Source organism: Actinia tenebrosa, unplaced genomic scaffold (genome assembly GCF_029948245.1).
Source record: "Actinia tenebrosa isolate PJP-AT-01 unplaced genomic scaffold, QUT_ActTen_1.0 PGA_scaffold13__45_contigs__length_12533684, whole genome shotgun sequence".
Lineage (NCBI taxonomy): Eukaryota > Metazoa > Cnidaria > Anthozoa > Actiniaria > Actiniidae > Actinia > Actinia tenebrosa.
The window spans coordinates 10474330-10492472 of record NW_028292573.1 but is presented as its reverse complement, the minus strand read 5'-3'; the positions used below and the strand labels follow the sequence as shown (position 1 = coordinate 10492472).

General features: G+C 38.9%; 1 protein-coding gene across 1 annotated transcript; it reads left to right on the top strand.

Annotated features, from left to right (window-relative positions):
* Window positions 1-891: 891 nt before the first annotated feature.
* LOC116292151 (glutamate receptor 1) lies at window positions 892-17404 on the top strand. The gene is made up of 18 exons (XM_031699412.2): window positions 892-1002; window positions 1408-1502; window positions 2485-2631; window positions 3544-3780; window positions 4128-4327; window positions 5013-5072; window positions 5735-5860; window positions 6256-6405; window positions 6859-6966; window positions 7841-7960; window positions 8421-8618; window positions 9371-9615; window positions 10645-10757; window positions 11787-11994; window positions 12837-12991; window positions 13394-13561; window positions 14394-14559; window positions 15074-17404. The coding sequence occupies exons 1-18, from the start codon at window positions 971-973 to the stop codon at window positions 15114-15116; spliced, it is 2571 nt and encodes an 856-aa protein (XP_031555272.2). The 5' UTR covers window positions 892-970; the 3' UTR covers window positions 15117-17404.
* The last annotated feature ends 739 nt before the right edge of the window (window positions 17405-18143 follow it).

Sequence of the window (18143 nt, the reverse complement as noted above, 5' to 3'; positions counted from 1 at the left end):
GGTTGTATCTCTATATATTTATAGCTTTGATTAATAATTGAAAGACATTACACATTCAGTTGTATATATTATACTATCTTAACTAATAGAAAAGGTTTAAAAAGCTATGTAGTTTTATAACCAAGGTTTCGTGCTCGGCTGCTCGAAGGCCAATAGACCTCAAGCACGATGACGTTTCATGCCTTCACTTCCAGGACCCCTTTCGGTAGGTTTTTTTGTTATGCTAATTTTCACTGTTGTCTTGGTATTCTCAAAGGAGTTTTAACATTTGAATGTGAAAAGATATTTTGAAAAGGACGTGGGGTAGTTTAGGTATGAAACGTTATTAAGTTTAGGGTCTATAGTTTTGAAAGTTCTTGAATTATTTTTGCTATTTGAGAACAAAAAATGGAAATTCAATTCTTAAATTAAGTATTTATTTTTGTTCAGTGACAAAGGGTTCAATCAACAAATTATGTCTTCTGTGTTATAGTAGCCAGTTTACTTTCGTTGTTAATTATTTCAACCATATTTACTAGTGAAGGAAATAAGTCCTCGAAGCAACAAAACTGCAAGTAAACCAAATGAATTAACGTTAAAGTCAGAAAGAAGCGCGCTGATTCTAAAAATAGCTTAAAGATTCGGACAAACATTGCATTCTGCTTAACCGCTACGATGATTAAACGAACCGATTTTATTATTTTTACTTAAAGTTACAATAATAATCCATGTAAACTAAGATCAACTGCGATCGGCTGTGAAAATTATCGGCTGAAAGTAAACTTGTAAGTTTGTTTGTCCGAATTTCGTCTTTGTCTTCGTTTTTATGACGTCACGGCTGCGCTGCGCTATTTCACCCGAGGTACAGTCACGTGGTACAACTTATTAATCGTCCAAGGTTCATAACAACCCAAACATGCCTTATTAACTTAACAATGTTGTCGTAGTTTCTTATCCAATTCACAAAAAATCTTAAGTCTTACTAAAGGCCATGGCTAATTCTCCATTCATCTCTCTTCCAAGGTACGCAAAACAACATTTCTCAGCTTTAAGCAATAATTTTACATCATATCACATATCTTATTTTTTGAATTAAATATTAAACATACTATTTTTACTTTATCTGTGAATTTATAAAATTGATTAATTTCTCTAGACCTAAAAATTTTTATTTTAAGATTAAGGTTTTACTAAGCTAGTTTGACTGAAAACTTTCCTCGATCCAAAAAGGAAGACGACCTTTAATTTGCTAGTCAGTGTAGTTTTTTTTTACGTTTGTTGCCAAGTGCGAATGTTTAAGTCATTTTTAAAAAATTTAGTTCTTAAAAGATTTTACCTAAAGTTTGCATGAGTTGTCTTTAATTACAATTTTCACCTTCACACAGTCTCATCTATTTGCCTTATTTAACCGTTTTATTTAATTCAAAGGTATATGGTTATGAAAGTTTTTGTCTTATTCTTTGGTGTTTTGTTGTTACAAAACGAAGGCTTCGCAGCTTCGCCGCCGTCATCAGCAAAGATCGGTAAGTCAGAAATCAAAATCCTTCAATGATCATCTTAGATTTATTCTGACAGTAATTCCATTTTATTTAAATAGCATAGTTTAAAGAAGATAATATAAGTATATAATTATTGCTGACAAACTCTGAAATCTTTTTGCCAACGCTAACAAAGACGAAATGTATACAGCCATTTCAATACAAGCTGGTGAAGGTTTTGTTACATGCTGTTTATCGGGACTTGAAATTCAATTATTATATTCGTAAATAATTGAGCACAGAAGAAATTGGCTGTGAAAATGTGCAGACTGAAAGTTTGGGAAAATTCGATATTATTGTCACGGGCCTTTCGCTTGTCGCATCCACATCTCCCTTAGCGCAATTCAGGCTTGGTATGCAACAAGACCTTCCCCAAGTTTTTTTGTAGAAATAATTTATCATTTGTCTCTATCTCTAGAATGGAACTCAGTATAATGAGACTCTGGTAGGAATGGAACTCATGACTTTCCAGATACCGGGTTGATGCTTTAGGCCCCGTCCACACGTATCCGGACATAATTGCATCCGCAGATACGAAAATGTTCGCGTCCATACGCAGCGTATTCGAATCGTTTTCGAATCGTTTTCACTGTTCACACGTATCCGGGAATTTCTTGATCCGCCCTGATGCTTAGTTTCTTTCACGGATAGTTTTTCTTATTTACGTCAGCGTATTCGAAAATTTGCGGATACGACCGTCCACACGTATCCGTATTCGGAGCGTATTCGAAAATTTCCACTCTGGAGACCGTTTTCGAAAATTTCCGGATACGGATACAAAAATTTCCGGACACGTGTGGACGCAACCCTTAACCGCAAAAAAAATTTTGCGGATGCACAAATTTCCGGATACGTGTGGACGGGGCCGATCGACGGGGCCTTATAACTACTGAATGAGTGGTCATTTACATATGTATATTAGATGTAGCCCTTATAAACTTATAGAATTTGTATTTTCTTTTCATAGCTTTTATTCCAGTCCTACAAGACAGTCAGAGCTTGGAGGCGATCAAGTCGGCTTTACGTCAAGTCAACAGCGACCCGTCTGTGTTGCCAGTCACAACATTATCATTATCAAGCTTGAACTACTCCAGCGATCACGTATTAGAGTATGGTGAGTAGTATGTGCAGAGAGTTGTTCATAAACTGGTTATCATAATCAAAAAATCGATCGATCATTATCATCATCATCATCTGCATCATTATCATCATCATCATCATAATCATCACCAACAACACCAACAATACCTGCACCATATCACCACCGCCACCATCACTATCGTCATTCTAATGTTCATGATCATCATCGCCATCATCATCTCTTCATCATCATCATCATCAACAACAACATCATCGTCATCAACAACAACATCAAATGTTTGATTAAACGTAAATGAAATCGATAATAAATATCCAAGCACCCAAGCACCCTAAGAACTTTATAAATACACTACCGTTAGCACAAATGGTAGTGAAAGGTAAGGTATGACGTTAAAACACGTTTAGCTTCGTATATTTACTAATTCAGGTTCACAAAAACAATATCCCACCATGTCGATATTGCGTACATTACTCGCCAGGAGCGAGGTCCCCATCAGTAGGCCTGGTAGACTGCATGTTAAGTAAGGGAGACTGGATGTTATTATCTCGGACAGAGAATGGACAAAGTAGTCGTAGCTAGACAGTCACCAATAATATACGACCATGCAAAATACAGAGTTAATATATATATTAACTCTGGCGAAATAGAACATATATATAATACTCCAGTTCGAGTTCTCTGTTGCTCAGGGATAGCGTCGCATTTGTGCAGAATATTCATCAAATAAATAGAATAAATAAATCACACACTACCACTACATTTAATATTCTATGCACAAAACGCTCAACTCACATGTTGATTTTTAAGGGAGGAAACCGGAGAACCTGGAGAAAACCCTCGTAGCAAAGGAGAAAACAACACATCAAACAAACTCAATTCACGTGCAGATTGTTTACTGAAATATTCTTTTTTATTTAATTTTAGCTGCAAATCTTACCACTGAAAACAATCTGGCTTTGTTTCTGGATGGATACCCGTCTCCTTCCCATGAGCTCTTGAGCGCCATGCTCGAAATTCCCTTGGTAACCACGCATCCGAGACGAAGAACAGATATTAAGTCTAACGTGATATCATTGGCTGCGAGGAAACCTGACGTCAACCAGGCCATACATGACGTCATGAAGCAATACCAGTGGACATCTGTCTTGGTTTTGTTTGATGGTAAGTAAACTCTTAAATTTGAAGACATGATAGAGGAATGGTGGAGGAGGGGTGAGTCGTGAGTGGAAGAAGATACAAAGACTAGGAGACTGAGTTAAACGGTTTCTGAGAGAGAAAAACTATTTAAATAATTTTCTACTGCGTATGCAATTAAATCGTATCTGTCGTCTTTAAAATATCTACAGTATTTCTTGTACATGCACATGTAACCTATGTTATAGATCTTTCTCAAGATACAGTCAAGCACTCGGGAAACTGATTTTACTTTTTATTTTAACCAGAAAAAGGGGATGACGTTATGTTAATTGGTCCCACCAAAACGCTTGACATTTTTTTAATTCCTCTAGTTCGCTGGCGTGACCAAGCGTCCCAATTCCTGTCCATCTTGTCACCCAGTGTAACTCGAGAAGCTGTTGAACTGATTCTTGACCAGAAAGGGACACTACTTGAAGAGACGAAAAGGAAGTTGAAAGAACAGAACAACAAGCTAGTTGAAGCTATCGTTCTTTTCTGTGATGCTGAGTTTGTTACTGTCGTCATCGAAGAGGTGAGCTAACCTAGTCATTTTAGCTTAGTTGATATTTTCTGGTTTCTCAGTAACGCTGGTCTTTGAGAGGCGCTTGTCGTAAATACAGTACCTTGCTAGCTTCCATTACACTTTGTTGCCACGAAGGGGGGCTGGCTCCCTTGGCCCCCCTGACTACGTCCTTGCCTCGTAAAAAATAAGAAACTATGGTATTACCGTAAATTGCCCCTTAAATTTGTTGACGTGTCACGTCAAACAGCCTGTATAAACAAATGTATAACTAATACTAATTATCAATTTAACAAAATTACATCAGTTTTTATGTGTCTGTCCTCTTATTGACGATGAATTGTGTCATCATTGTCAAAGTAGTGTGGATCCACGAGGCGTAGCTCGTTGACGTCAGCTTATTTGTCTGTCATCTTATTGATGAAAAAAATTGGCGCCAATCAGCTTGTGAGAAATTTGAGTCTATGTTATTGTAAAACATCTATTTTCTGGTCTTGCCTTTTTTCATGTACCTTGTTAACTATGTCTGCATTTGGGACCAAGATTGATTGGGCTACTTGCTAGTAATCTCTCTTTGGCGTCCGCACTTTCCATCGGTCATAATCTATACAAAGATTTTTCATGCGCTAATTATTCAATTTATTTTAGTACCCATATTTGGTCATCACGTGACTGTCCCTATATTGAATTATTATAGGTCCACTGTACGTGTTCGCGTGTGATTGAACGTGCTCACAACTGGATTCTAGCTGACATGGTACGTCATCGCCTTACGTTGCACATTACGTCACGTGATTAAAAAATAATAATTTCCTTTGATATCAGATTTTATTCAGTTCATAATTAATCGTTACGTCATCGCAGCGATAGACCTCGATAAACAAGGTGCAAACATGCTTGTACCAAAACCAGATCATAATGAAGGCAGCACCATGTTCAACTATGATGGTAGTGTTTTTGAACAGAAGATTTCTCATTAGTTTCCTTTGTTAATACCACTAACATGGCCGCCATGACTTTGTCATTCTGCTCTCTTGGAAATGGTTGCGTACGAGATAACCAATCTTTGTTTGAGTGCACTGACAATTTCTCTACTTTCCCATAGCCCATAATGCATTGCTTTAACCATTCAAAAGACTGTCCCAAAATTGAAACGTCCTTCTATTGAATATACACTATGATACTATATCTGTAAAACACTGATTATCAGATCAGTCTAAGCTAATTTTGCGCGTTTAGAACAGCAAAAGGTTTGGTTTTACAGATTATGCTTTAAGAAAAAATGTTTAAAATTTACTTTTAAACTTCATCAAATAATTATATTTTAATATTGTTTGTTGAAACCATTTTTTATTTGGAAAAGATGTTGGTCACCAGCAATGCTGTGTATTCAAAATATTTTAACTCTCTTTTTCTTAGCTCCCCTCGTTTAACATGGTGACCGAGTCAAGTCAAGTAGTCATTGGATTTACTCCTCACATAGTTACCAATGTGCATTCACAACGACTCATGTCAGACTTGGCAGCTGGAATGAATGACATTAAGGCAAGTATCTATACATAATACTATTGTTTGCAAGAAAACAAACTTAAAGCACAGGAAACCCAAGCAATGTACGGCCCGTAGGCTCGTAAAAGAGCTAAAACTCGTAGGATTGGCCCAAATCGCGAACAGAAACAACGAACAGCAGCAAGAACACACATGCAAAAATTGGTAAGCTTGCTACAGAAATAACTATATATATTCATACGATCTACAATTCCACATACATTCCTTTGTAATACCTTACAAGTACATTGATTGGGCTTCCTGTTTGTTTGGCTGCTATCCATCGGCGACGTCACTTCCAGTTTCACTTAGAATTTTCAACAGAAATTTAAAGTAATGATTGAGCTTATAGGAACGTTATTGATGAGATTCATACCTTTCTCTCTTTCTAGAATCATTCTTATCTTTTATATGATTCGGTGCTGACCTTCGCGCATGCGCTGAACAAGATCATCGCAACTGGACAGTGGGTTTCGCAGACCAGCTCTATAAACGTTGCGCAATCCCAAAATGGAATGAATATTTTGAAGGAGATGAAAAAGGTAACCATTTGATGATTTCGTTTTTGGCGAAGTTGGGGTATAGTAAGAGAGGAGGCTGACAAAACAAAAAACGAAACAAGAAAATTCAGGAGCGATTACACGGAGCAGTTTTTTCTGCAACTTGTTTTGCAACGACTTTGCGCCACAACATCCATTGAGCATTGCAGCGTGTAACCTACTGCAGCACAATTTGAAAAAATGTTGCGAGTTGCAGCAATCATTGCGAGAAAATTCCTTTCTACTTTAGACAACGATTACGTCTCCGTAACACCGTGCAAACATACGGTACGCGTCAGTTCTCAAGGCCAGTTCTCACCATTTCTGTTCATGTCTGTATATATCTACAATACGTGTATACTAATGCAAAGTTATTATAACATTTAATAACTTTTATTGTCCTGGGACGTAACACAGATATTTAAGTATTTATGAAGCATTCTTCCCATTTTCCAGTCTAATATCATCGGTACAACTGGATCTATTACGTTTAATACAAGTGAAGGAACTCGACAAGGGATGGGCATGGACGTAATGAATCTAAGAAATAACAAGTTCGTCAAGGTAAGATGCAGCTATGTTCAGTTTAGAGAATCATTGGTAGAATCTCTATATTATGCGACCACCATCAGACAATTTTTAAATTGCGGCTAAGGAAAAATTTCGAATACTTCAGGCAAAAAACCGAATAGGGAAAATTTCGAATAGTTAATGTTAAAAATCGAACAATGAAATCTTTCGAATAGTTCAGGTTAAAAATCGAATAGTGAAAATTTCGAATAGTTCAGGTTAAAAATCGAATAGTGAAAATTTCGAATAGTTCAGGTTAAAAATCGAATAGTGAAAATTTCGAATAGTTCAGGTTAAAAATCGAATAAGGAAAATTTCGAACACTTCAGGCAAAAAACCGAATAGGGAAAATTTCGAATAGTTAATGTTAAAAATCGAACAAGGAAATATTTCGAATAGTTCAGGTTAAAAATCGAATAGGGAAAATTTCGAATTGAGTTCAGGTTAAAAATCGAATAGGGAAAATTTCGAATAGTTCAGGTTAAAAATCAAATAAAGAAAATTTCGAATAGTCCAGGTTAAAAATCGAATAGGGAAAATTTCGAATAGTTCAGGTTAAAAAATCGAATAGGGAAAATTTCGAATAGTTCAGGTTAAAAATCGAATAGGGAAAATTTCGAATTGTTCAGGTTAAAAATCGAATAGGGAAAATTTCGAATTGTTCAGGTTAAAAATCGAATGGGGAAAATTTCGAATTGAGTTCAGGTTAAAAATCGAATAGGGAAAATTTCGAAATGAGTTCAGGTTAAAAATCGAATAGTGAAAATAGCGCATCCCCGATTTAAAAGCCTGGGTTTATGGGTTATTTTGTCTAGCAGCCCAAAAGTAGAGTTCAGCTTATTTACTTGTGATTGCCTTGTGTTTTGAGGTTGGTAATTGGAGTTCATCGGGACTTATGATAGCTGGCGAGGCAGAACAAAATAAGAAATCTGATGAAGTTGTTCCACTACAAAAACTGAACAGGAAGCTAATTGTGGTAATTGCTAAGGTAAGAAATATTTGTAAACATTAATTATATTGTCCCTCGATAATCTATCCTTCCTTTCCCTTGTAATCATCTTTTTTTCTTTTCCTTCCCTTCTTTCCGTCCTTCGATCGAACAATGGGCACCCACTCACTCTCCCTCCCTGTCTCTGTCCTCAATTCATCCATCTATCTATCCCACCAACCACCCATCCACCCACCCATCAATCATTCCACCAGTCAGTCCACCCATCCATTCATTCATCTATTAATCAATCTATCTATCCCACCAACCACCCATCCATCCACCCACCCATCAATCATTTCACCAGTCAGTCCACCCATCCATTCATCCATTCATCCATCTATCCACTAACACTAATACAAACACAAACACACATTTATCCGGGATTCTCTTCTTTTTCCCCTCCTTCATTTTAGTTACATTTCACCATTACTGAAAAATTTCCCATTCAATTTCTCAGGATCCCCCATTTGCATTTTCCGTCAAGGATCCCAAAACAGGACAAGAAAAGTTCGAAGGTTACAGTATTGACCTTGTTGATGCTCTTGCCAAGCTGTTGTTTTTTAACTATCAGATCGTCGAGTCACCAGACGGCAAATATGGCGGGAAGCTACCTGATGGCACTTTCAATGGTATTGTTGGAGAACTCACTAAACAAGTAAGTTTTATCGTAATTGGCTTCGTACGAGTTAACACGTAGTTACTGCGGAGAGCGGTTTTTCTTGGAGCTGGGTTAGACTCTTTTAGAGTAGAGCGGACAGCATTGATTTACTTTATTGGTGGGGTATGGGTGGAACATCAATATCATCTGCATAAATGTAGGCTAAAAAAGCAATAGAGACGAAGGTAAAGGACAATGTTTAATAATGATGATGATGATGATGATGGTGATGATAGTGATGATGATGATGATGATGATGATGCTGTTGGTGATGATGATGATGGTGATAATGATGATGATGGTGTTGGTAATGATGATTATCTTGGTGGTGATGATGATACTATTGGTGATGATCATGGTGGTGATGGTGATTGATGATGGCTGTGGTGGGGATGATGATGATTTTGGTGGAGTAAATGCCGATAGTTGATAAGGATGATGATGGTGTTGGTGATGATGATGATGACGACGATGTTGTTGGTAATGATGATGATGACGACGATGGTGTTGGTGATGATGAAGATGAAGATGATGATGATGTTGGTAAGGATGTCTAATGGTCATAATGGCTGTGATGATGATGATGGTGATGGTGGTATTACCGATGATTGATAATATGATGGTAGTATTGTTGATAACGATGATTAATGACACTGTCGGTAGTGTTGATGTTGGTGGTGATGGCAATGATTGATGATTGACGAGGATATAAGTTATTTAGATAGGTTATGTTGCATTTTTCTTTCCAGAAAGGTGACTTTTCCACGTCCCCCCTGACAATCACCTCAGACAGACTACAGTACTTAACATTCAGTAAGCCATACATGCAGTTCACTATGGACTTGATTTCGAAGAAGCCCAAGGAACAGGGAACAGATGTTCTTGCCTTCATGATGCCTTACTCCATCCCAGTATGGTTGATGGCCCTTGCTTGCCTCGCTTTCATGACAATAATGCTGACAATCATCAACCATTTCAGCCCTTTCAGTCACAAGTAGGTCATTATATATTCAGGTGACGTCATTGGCGCCATATTGGTTGACTTAAACAATATACTTTGGATTTTTTTTGTTATGTCAACCACAATGTCAGCCTCGTGTCACTTCATTTTGGGCCCGGTTAAACGAGGGGTGGATAGCGCTATCCAACGGATAAATCTTATCCAGTGGATAAATTTATTGGATAACACGTACAGCATCGACTTATCCACTGGATAAGGATTTATCTGCCAGATAGCGCTATATATCCACACTTTGTACAACAAACCTCTGGTGAATAGAGGTTTTGCACCTCCGCGTGACGGCAGCCATGTTAGATGACGGTGACAATATGATCGTTTTACATGCGAAAGAATTCGATTCCTGAGAAAAAAGAGATTTTATTGTTCTGCCATCTAACCACAGGTAGCCCAAGCTGTATTTTGCGCGTGGGCACGTGATGGTGCAAAACCTTTATATAGTTGCACAGCACGTATGTAGAGATGCATATTATCTTGACGCTTACAAAGAGAGTTCTTCCTGATATGAATTAACTCGAAGAGCTAAGCAAGGACCAACAAAATAAAGTACTAATAAAATGAAATGAACGATTGACTAGTACAGTGCATGCCATATATCCGTGAAAACATTTGTAAGAAATTGTATGAATTTGCACAAACAAGTAAGTTTAATAGATCGTAGACCTACAGAAACTTTGCAGTAATAGGCCTAATCGGCTAACGTGTTGCTATGTACGTTACCACCCAATTCAAACCTTCTGGGAATAGAAGCGTTGTCGCTACGAATTCAACTGTGAATCCAAAATATAACGAACAATGAAACTTAGTCCCATGTGGTTTGAATTGGGTGGAAACGTTTATAGCAACACGTTAGCCGATTAGGTCTATTTGTACAATTTTGTTAGTTAATTTTTTTATGGATATATGGTATGCACTCTAAGAAAACGAGAGACTTAAAAAACATATTTTAAACACAGATTAAAAAATGTTCAATGATTCGATTCTCCAACAAATTCCCTTCTCTAGGCATGGCGATAATGATGGCACTGGAGACGAGTTTAATATTTTCAACAGCTTTTGGTTTTCCTTGGCATCAATGTTGTGTCAGGGGGGTGACAACACACCCAAATCTCTCTCAGGTATGAAGCATGAAGCATCCTATTACATCTATTATTTCTTTAGTTGTTGGTTGTTCCTTCCCACCCTAACCCCCTCCCTCCCATCCTAATCCCCTCCCTCCCACCCACCGTCCATTCATTAATCACTCATACGACTGTCCGTCTTTTTTCAATTTCATCCATCCAGCCACCATCCATCTATTTGCCCGTGCTTCCGTCTCTCCATATGTCCATCAAGCCAACCATTCCTTCATCCATTCGTCTCTATGTTTCTTTCTGTTCGTCTGTCCGTCCCACTATCTATCAATCAGTCTACTTATGTCTTTCTGTTCATCTGTCCGTCCCACTATGCATCTATCAATCAGTCTACTTATGTCTTTCTGTTCGTCTGTCCGTACCACTATGCATCTATCAATCAGTCTACTGATGTCTTTCTGTTCGTCTGTCCGTACCACTATGCATCTATCAATCAGTCTACTTATGTCTTTCTGTTCGTCTGTCCGTCCCACTATCCATCAATCAGTCTACTTGTGTCTTTCTGTTCGTCTGTCCGTCCCACTATCTATCAATCAGTCTACTTGTGTCTTTCTGTTCGTCTGTCTGTCCCACCATCTATCAATCAGTCTACTTGTGTCTTTCTGTTCGTCTGTCTGTCCCACTATCTATCAATCAGTCTACTGATGTCTTTCTGTTCGTCTGTCTGTCCCACCATCTATCAATCAGTCTACTTGTGTCTTTCTGTTCGTCTGTCCGTCCCACTATCTATCAATCAGTCTACTGATGTCTTTCTGTTCGTCTGTCCGTCCCACTATCTATCAATCAGTCTACTGTTGTCTTTCTGTTCGTCTGTCCGTCCCACTATCTATCAATCAGTCTACTTGTGTCTTTCTGTTCGTCTGTCTGTCCCACTATCTATCAATCAGTCTACTTGTGTCTTTCTGTTCGTCTGTCTGTCCCACTATCTATCAATCAGTCTACTTGTGTCTTTCTGTTCGTCTGTCTGTCCCACCATCTATCAATCAGTCTACTTATGTCTCTCTTTATTTGCAGGCCGTGTTCTCGTCGGGTGTTACTGGTTCTGTGTTCTTATCTGGGTCTCTACATACACTGCTAACCTAGCTGCCTTTTTCTCGTATCGTAATACTGGTAGCACCATCAATACTCTTCAGGAAATTCTTGATAAAGACTACCAACTTCATATCTTGTCAGACACTGCTTTAGAAGAAACCTTCAAAAACTCTAAATACAGCCTTTACCAGTAAGAAGCCATTAAACGTTTGGATATTTGAGAAATTATATACAGCTATTTGGAAACGTTTGGTTAATGTTTTGTTGTATGTTGCATACCAAGCCGAAACTGCATATGGGCGATGTGAATGCCATCAGCGAAAGGTCGCAACAATATGGAATGTTCCCAAACTTTGTTGACTACTTTCTTCTGCGCTGACGTTATTTGGAGATCATCCACAATACGTTTCAATCTTGGTATGCAACATGAAACAAAACCTTTACCAATAGGTTGCTATCAATAGACGTCACTTCCGGTAATAGCTCTTTTTTGATGGCTTGTAGAATCCTGGAGGTTGTTTTGATCTCTTGTTTTCTGGTTTGATGTCGTGAAAACTAGTCAAATACAATAGTTTGAGGACTTATTTTGATATGTTTTGACTTAGCATCCGCTAGTTGCCCCCCAGTCAACCGCTTGTTTGCCCCCCAGTCACCTCCAAAAAGTCACGTGATTGATAGTAAGCAATAGGTATATGTTTCTAAATGGATCTTTTTCTAACTAATGGTTTGGTAGGAAGGAACTTCTGCGAGAATAGGTCTTTGGCTATTCAAATTTTGGTTCGGTTTATTTCAAGAAAACGACGTTATTTTCTCGTTTGGTTTACAAGATCCCAAAGTCCTTTTACAGTGCCGGGCCATTAACGTTTTACACTTTAGCCATTCAAAAAGCAGGGAAAGTTGTTTTGAAATACCCAAACCCTGCAAGAAAAGAAAGAATGGCAGTGATGCCACTCCAAGGACATATTTCTCATTGACTGCCACGGTAGCACGTGGTCATTCAACTTAACCTCTTTTTCTTTTTCCTTTATTAAGAAAACTTTATCATCACATGATTGCAGAAAAGACTATCGTCAGCACTTTTGACGAAGGATTCGCGAAAGTCCGCGAGAATGAGAAATCAGTGTACATGGACGAGCATCCATACTCCAGATATATTGTTGAGCAGAAACCGTGTGATTTAATATCAGGTTCGTATAAGCTTGCTAGGACGAGAAGCCTAGTTTTTAGTAGAGGGCTGACATGAAAATCGAGCTTCAACAAATCAATCCTCCCTCCTTTCTCCAAAAACATATATAATGTTAATGTGAACGGGACCATAGGCATCCAAGAACCCCCTGAATACGTTGCTTCCCTTTGACTTATTAGGTCTTGTGACCAGCAATGACAGTCATTGATGTACATTCCAATAAAATTCCACTCGGCTCCGGAAATGACGACTTAGAAAACTGTAGGAAACTATTTGTCGTAACTCAACAAATGATGAGCTTGAAGTGTGCATACCCGTAATTGCCTCCCCGTGGTACTGTATGATTAACCTCGCCGCCACAAAAATAAGATATCGTAACATTTGTTTCTTGTTTTATTCAAAGTCAAGGGCTTCATGGGCGTCAAGGGATACGGTATTGCCATGTCCAAGAATTTTGCCTACGCTAACAACTTCACCGTAGCTTTACTAAAGCTGCAAGAAACAGGAGTGTTGGAAGAAATGACGAGAAAATGGTGGGATTATCGAAGCCAGTGCCATGACACCAGCTCAGGTTAGATGATAAAACTAACACTACTATTGCTAGGATAACTTTGGTAACCTAGAGCCGTTTGCCAAATGCGCACTCATTAGTTACACTAGGATTCAGTATTTGTTTATTAATTTTGCTAATTTATGAATAATGGAAATGCGAGGGTCAGGGCACGAACTATGCGAGGGTCAGGGCACGAACTACGAGGGTCAGGGCACGAACTATGCGAGGGTCAGGGCACGAACTATGCGAGTGTCAGGGCACGAACTATGCGAGGGTCAGGGCACGAACTATGCGAGGGTCAGGGCACGAACTATGCGAGGGTCAGGGCACGAACTATGCGAGGGTCAGGGCACGAACTATGCGAGGGTCAGGGCACGAACTATGCGAGGGTCAGGGCACGAACTATGCGAGGGTCAGGGCACGAACTATGCGAGGGTCAGGGCACGAACTATGAGGGTCAGGGCACGAACTATGCGAGGGTCAGGGCACGAACTATGAGGGTCAGGGCACGAACTATGTGAGAAGCGGGACACTTGTTTAATGCGAGAAATTTGACACGAGAGAACGATGGGAGAGGGTTGTTGATTTATACAGAGGAATAAAGCAAGAGGTGAACAGTATTTCTAAGGCTAGTATTAACTGTGCGGCATATGCGTGGCGGGGAGTTATGAAGTGTACCCAATGGCTCTATTTCTAATTCACATACATGGAATACTTAGTGTCTTATGATGACCAACATCATGGAAGGGAAGAGGGGAAGGGATAAGAGGGGAGGGGAGGGTAGAAAATCCTGGATTTATGAATTTTGAGCCCTACTTTATAAGTTATTGGACTAAACTTATTTCCACAGGAGCAGCAACTACTGAACGTCTTGGTCTGGCCAACATGGCGGGAGTGTACATAGTCATTGCAGCGGGGTGTATTCTTGGTATATTTTCGATGCTATGTGAACTGATATGGAAAAACAAAGGAGAGACGATCAAGAGATTATTCACCTGTTGCTTCTCCAAGAAACCGTAAGTCATGGTAAACAACTGAAAAGGTTTGTTAATTTTATATGATTTTCTACTTTTCTCCTCTCGTCTCGGAAGGGAGACGAGAAGAGTTGAGCTCTGATGAGATGAAATAAGAAAAGTAGAAAAGAACAGAACAGAACAGAGTAGAGCAGAGTAGAATAGGGTAGAGCAGAGAAGAATAGGGTAGAGCAGAGAAGAATAGGGTTGAGCAGAGAAGAATAGAGGAGAGCAGAGCTGAGTGGAATGGAATGGAGTAGAGCAGAGAAGAATAGGCAAGAACAGAGCAAAGCAGAGCAGGAGAGAGCAAAGCGGTGCAAAGCAAAATAGAAAATAGGAAAGCCGAGCAGAGCAGGACAGAGCAGAGGAGAGCAGAGAAGAGGAAGAAAGAAAAAGGAGAGTATAGGAGAAAAGAAAAGAAACAAAAAGAAAAGCGGAAAGGGGAGGAAAGAAAACGGGAATAGTTAAAAACATTTATCTACTTCTCAAGTGACCGCGTTGTTACTCATTTTTCCAGGTCAACGCCAACAAAGGTTAAACCATTTGAAGCTTTCAAGTAAACGAATAAAGAGATTATAACTTCCATGCATGTAAATGCTAAACATAAAGGGATAATCCACTCACCTAACACAACTAAACTTTATAAATCTCGAATTCTTATTGGTTGGGAGCACGTAAATTATGAGAGTACACGACACGCGTGCGCACTTTCTATTTCGGCTACTCTAGTTTGCGTTTTATAAAAGAAATGAAAAACGTGCTTGCTGTGCTGTGCAGTCATAATAGAAGCACTTGAGGATTGGCAGAACTCTCGAGAAGTGTTGAGAAGCTGTCCTCTACGCGTCGTGCTTCTCCCTACACGTCTCCCGCTTTCTGCCAACCCCGCGTGCTTTATGACTTGAAACAGTACGCGCGCGCGTTTTCTATTTCTTCATAACTGTCATTATTGTGTACACTCAGTTGCAAAATCTGAGACCGAAATGGGAAGTATGTTAAATAGATGTATCTAATTATACAACCCGTGGAATGTTTATAAATTGTTGCACTGACAGAAATCATAGAACACATTTTTCATATAGACTGTGTATCTCAAAAAAATATATAAGACGAAAATTATGTTTATCCCGGGACCCAGTTGTTCAAAGCCCGATTAGTGCTAATTATGGGTTAACTCTTAATAAGACCTATAGAGTTAATCCTGGATTAGCGCTAATCCAGCTTTGAACAACCCGGCCCATAATATATTCTCAGTAGCAACCCGACAATGACTTTGCAATTGAGTGTATAGCAAATAAGACCACGTTTCCATAACATTAATCAAGCAAAAGAAAATCGTCTGTAGGTCTAAAAATGTTCAATTAATTTTCGTTAATTTGTTTATGTTTGTAAGAACCTTAACATACAGTCAATTCAAAAAACGTTGTCGTCGACCGGCTCAAGCCTACGCGACTGGACCGAAAGGAATATGGGTAAAAATCACTGACGCGATTAAATATTCGTTCTGAATAAATTGTTCCCGCTAGTAATAAGATAATAATGGCGAGAAACATCCATCAAATGCATGTCTTTGGGTTTAGGGAAAGAAAAACAAAGTAGTTATGACTCAGTTCACAATCCCGAAAATATGAAGGCATTAAAAAAACGTCTCCTTTCAGCTCGCCTACGAAGATTCGTGCTGTAAACCAGGCATAACTAGTCAGATTAAACTCATCGTTAATGATGAGCTTGGCGTTAGGTGCATATTCGGTGGGATGGGCGGAGCCAGGCACAAATTAGCGGTAACCATGGTCACCCTGTCACCACCCACCGAACACCTGTCACATTGACCGCGATCAGTCAATGGAATACTTACCTCTACTTACCTGTACCAGTGGTAGGGATGGCGGGCGGGAAATTAAACTCGTGTTGTAGCGTAATAGCGTAATAGCGTAATAGCGTCGTATAGCAAGTGCTAGCGATAGATAGCGATGGCGAATAAAGGTTCGCGTGGTTGGCATTAAGCTAGCGTGATCACGTGTGTAGCGTCTTATCGAATTTCGTAATGATAGCTATGATCCATATCTCATACAGGCCACAGAGATCGACTAGAATAGATTGCGACATGCTATAAACAACTTGCTAGCTGAGTCGATCAACGATCGCGTGAGGTAATAAATGCGTTGACAGCGGAGATAGCGGTATGCGTCCGGACAACGCTACTGCGAGATGTCATTGACCTCGAGTCTAACTTAGCCTAAATTACATTTAACCACATTAAAATTATGGAGTCAACTCGGCTTCAATGATTACTACCCAGAGTTCCTTTCGGTCCCGTCGCGTAGGCTTGAGTTGGTCGACGACAACATTTTTTGAATTGACTGTATACGGACGTGGCGTGACCTTGACGGTACCGTGTATGAGTATTTTGATTGGATGAGTATTATTCTTGCGTGCTGTGACTGGTTAAACGGATTATATCAATTCCGTGCCGTGACAGTGCCGTGACAATAGTGCGTTCGCAGTCATGAGTTTAAGCCACTCGCTAAACGTGAAACGTCAGTTGACATATGAAAAATTCTTCAAAATTATGGAGGATATCCTGGTGAGAAGGTTTGCAAAAGAAGTGAATTAAGTGAAATCCAGGGAAACGATGGAACTTGTACACGTGTCGTTACTGTCGTTTGCGGGAAGGAAAAACGTGATGCTTAAATCTGTCTGTTATCTACTTTATGAATGTAACCTTTTGTAAAATTTTGAAATTTAAATTTTTTTTTTAAAAGTCAATTTATAGCTCAGCAATAAAACTGTTAAAATTCAAACTTTTTTAAAAGTCAATTTATAACTCAGCAATAAAATTGTTACAAAACTACTTTTGTTCTTATTTGAAGAATAAACCCATATCCCTGGATCATTCAACCACGAATAAACCTAAATCGTACAATCGTAAAGATTATAAAGAGCTAAATAATCGTCGGAATTTTTTTTGTGGAAAGCTAAAACTGAATCCCGAGAGGAATTGTTCTGGGGGACAAAACAATGGTGTTTTTTTTTAGATAAAACGACCTCTTATTTTGTCTTTGACTCTAAAAAGTTGGCGACTTCACACAGTTTCGTCCTTGCCTGTCTTTTGAAATGTGTCTAGAGATTCTGTGAGTCAGAAAAACTAGTGGAAGGACTGTAAAATCTTGAGGGTATGCTTGAAGCAAGAACTTGGAGTTCTTCGTTTTCTAGTTGATTCTTCACTCGGGGTCCTTTTGAAATGTGTGTGGTGTGTTTGGTGAGTGTAGGGTTGAGAACAATGAATCTCCCCCAAACAGACAAAAATTAAGGACCGCTTTTTTTTATTTTTTTAATACTATTTTCCATTTAAACGTCGCTACAGAGATGAAAGATGTTCAACAAATACCGAGACCGATCTTCGCCCACATATACCATCATAGGTGCAAACACGTAATGAAACAATGTTCTTGTCGCCCTGGCTGTAGAGTTGTTTGTAGGGACAAAAGGTGATTTAAAAACATAGAAAAGTTTTGAAATTGCGCCTGTAAGTTTAATTAGAAAAATAGAACGCAAAGAAGACAAAGAAAACCTGGAAAGATTCAAAGGAA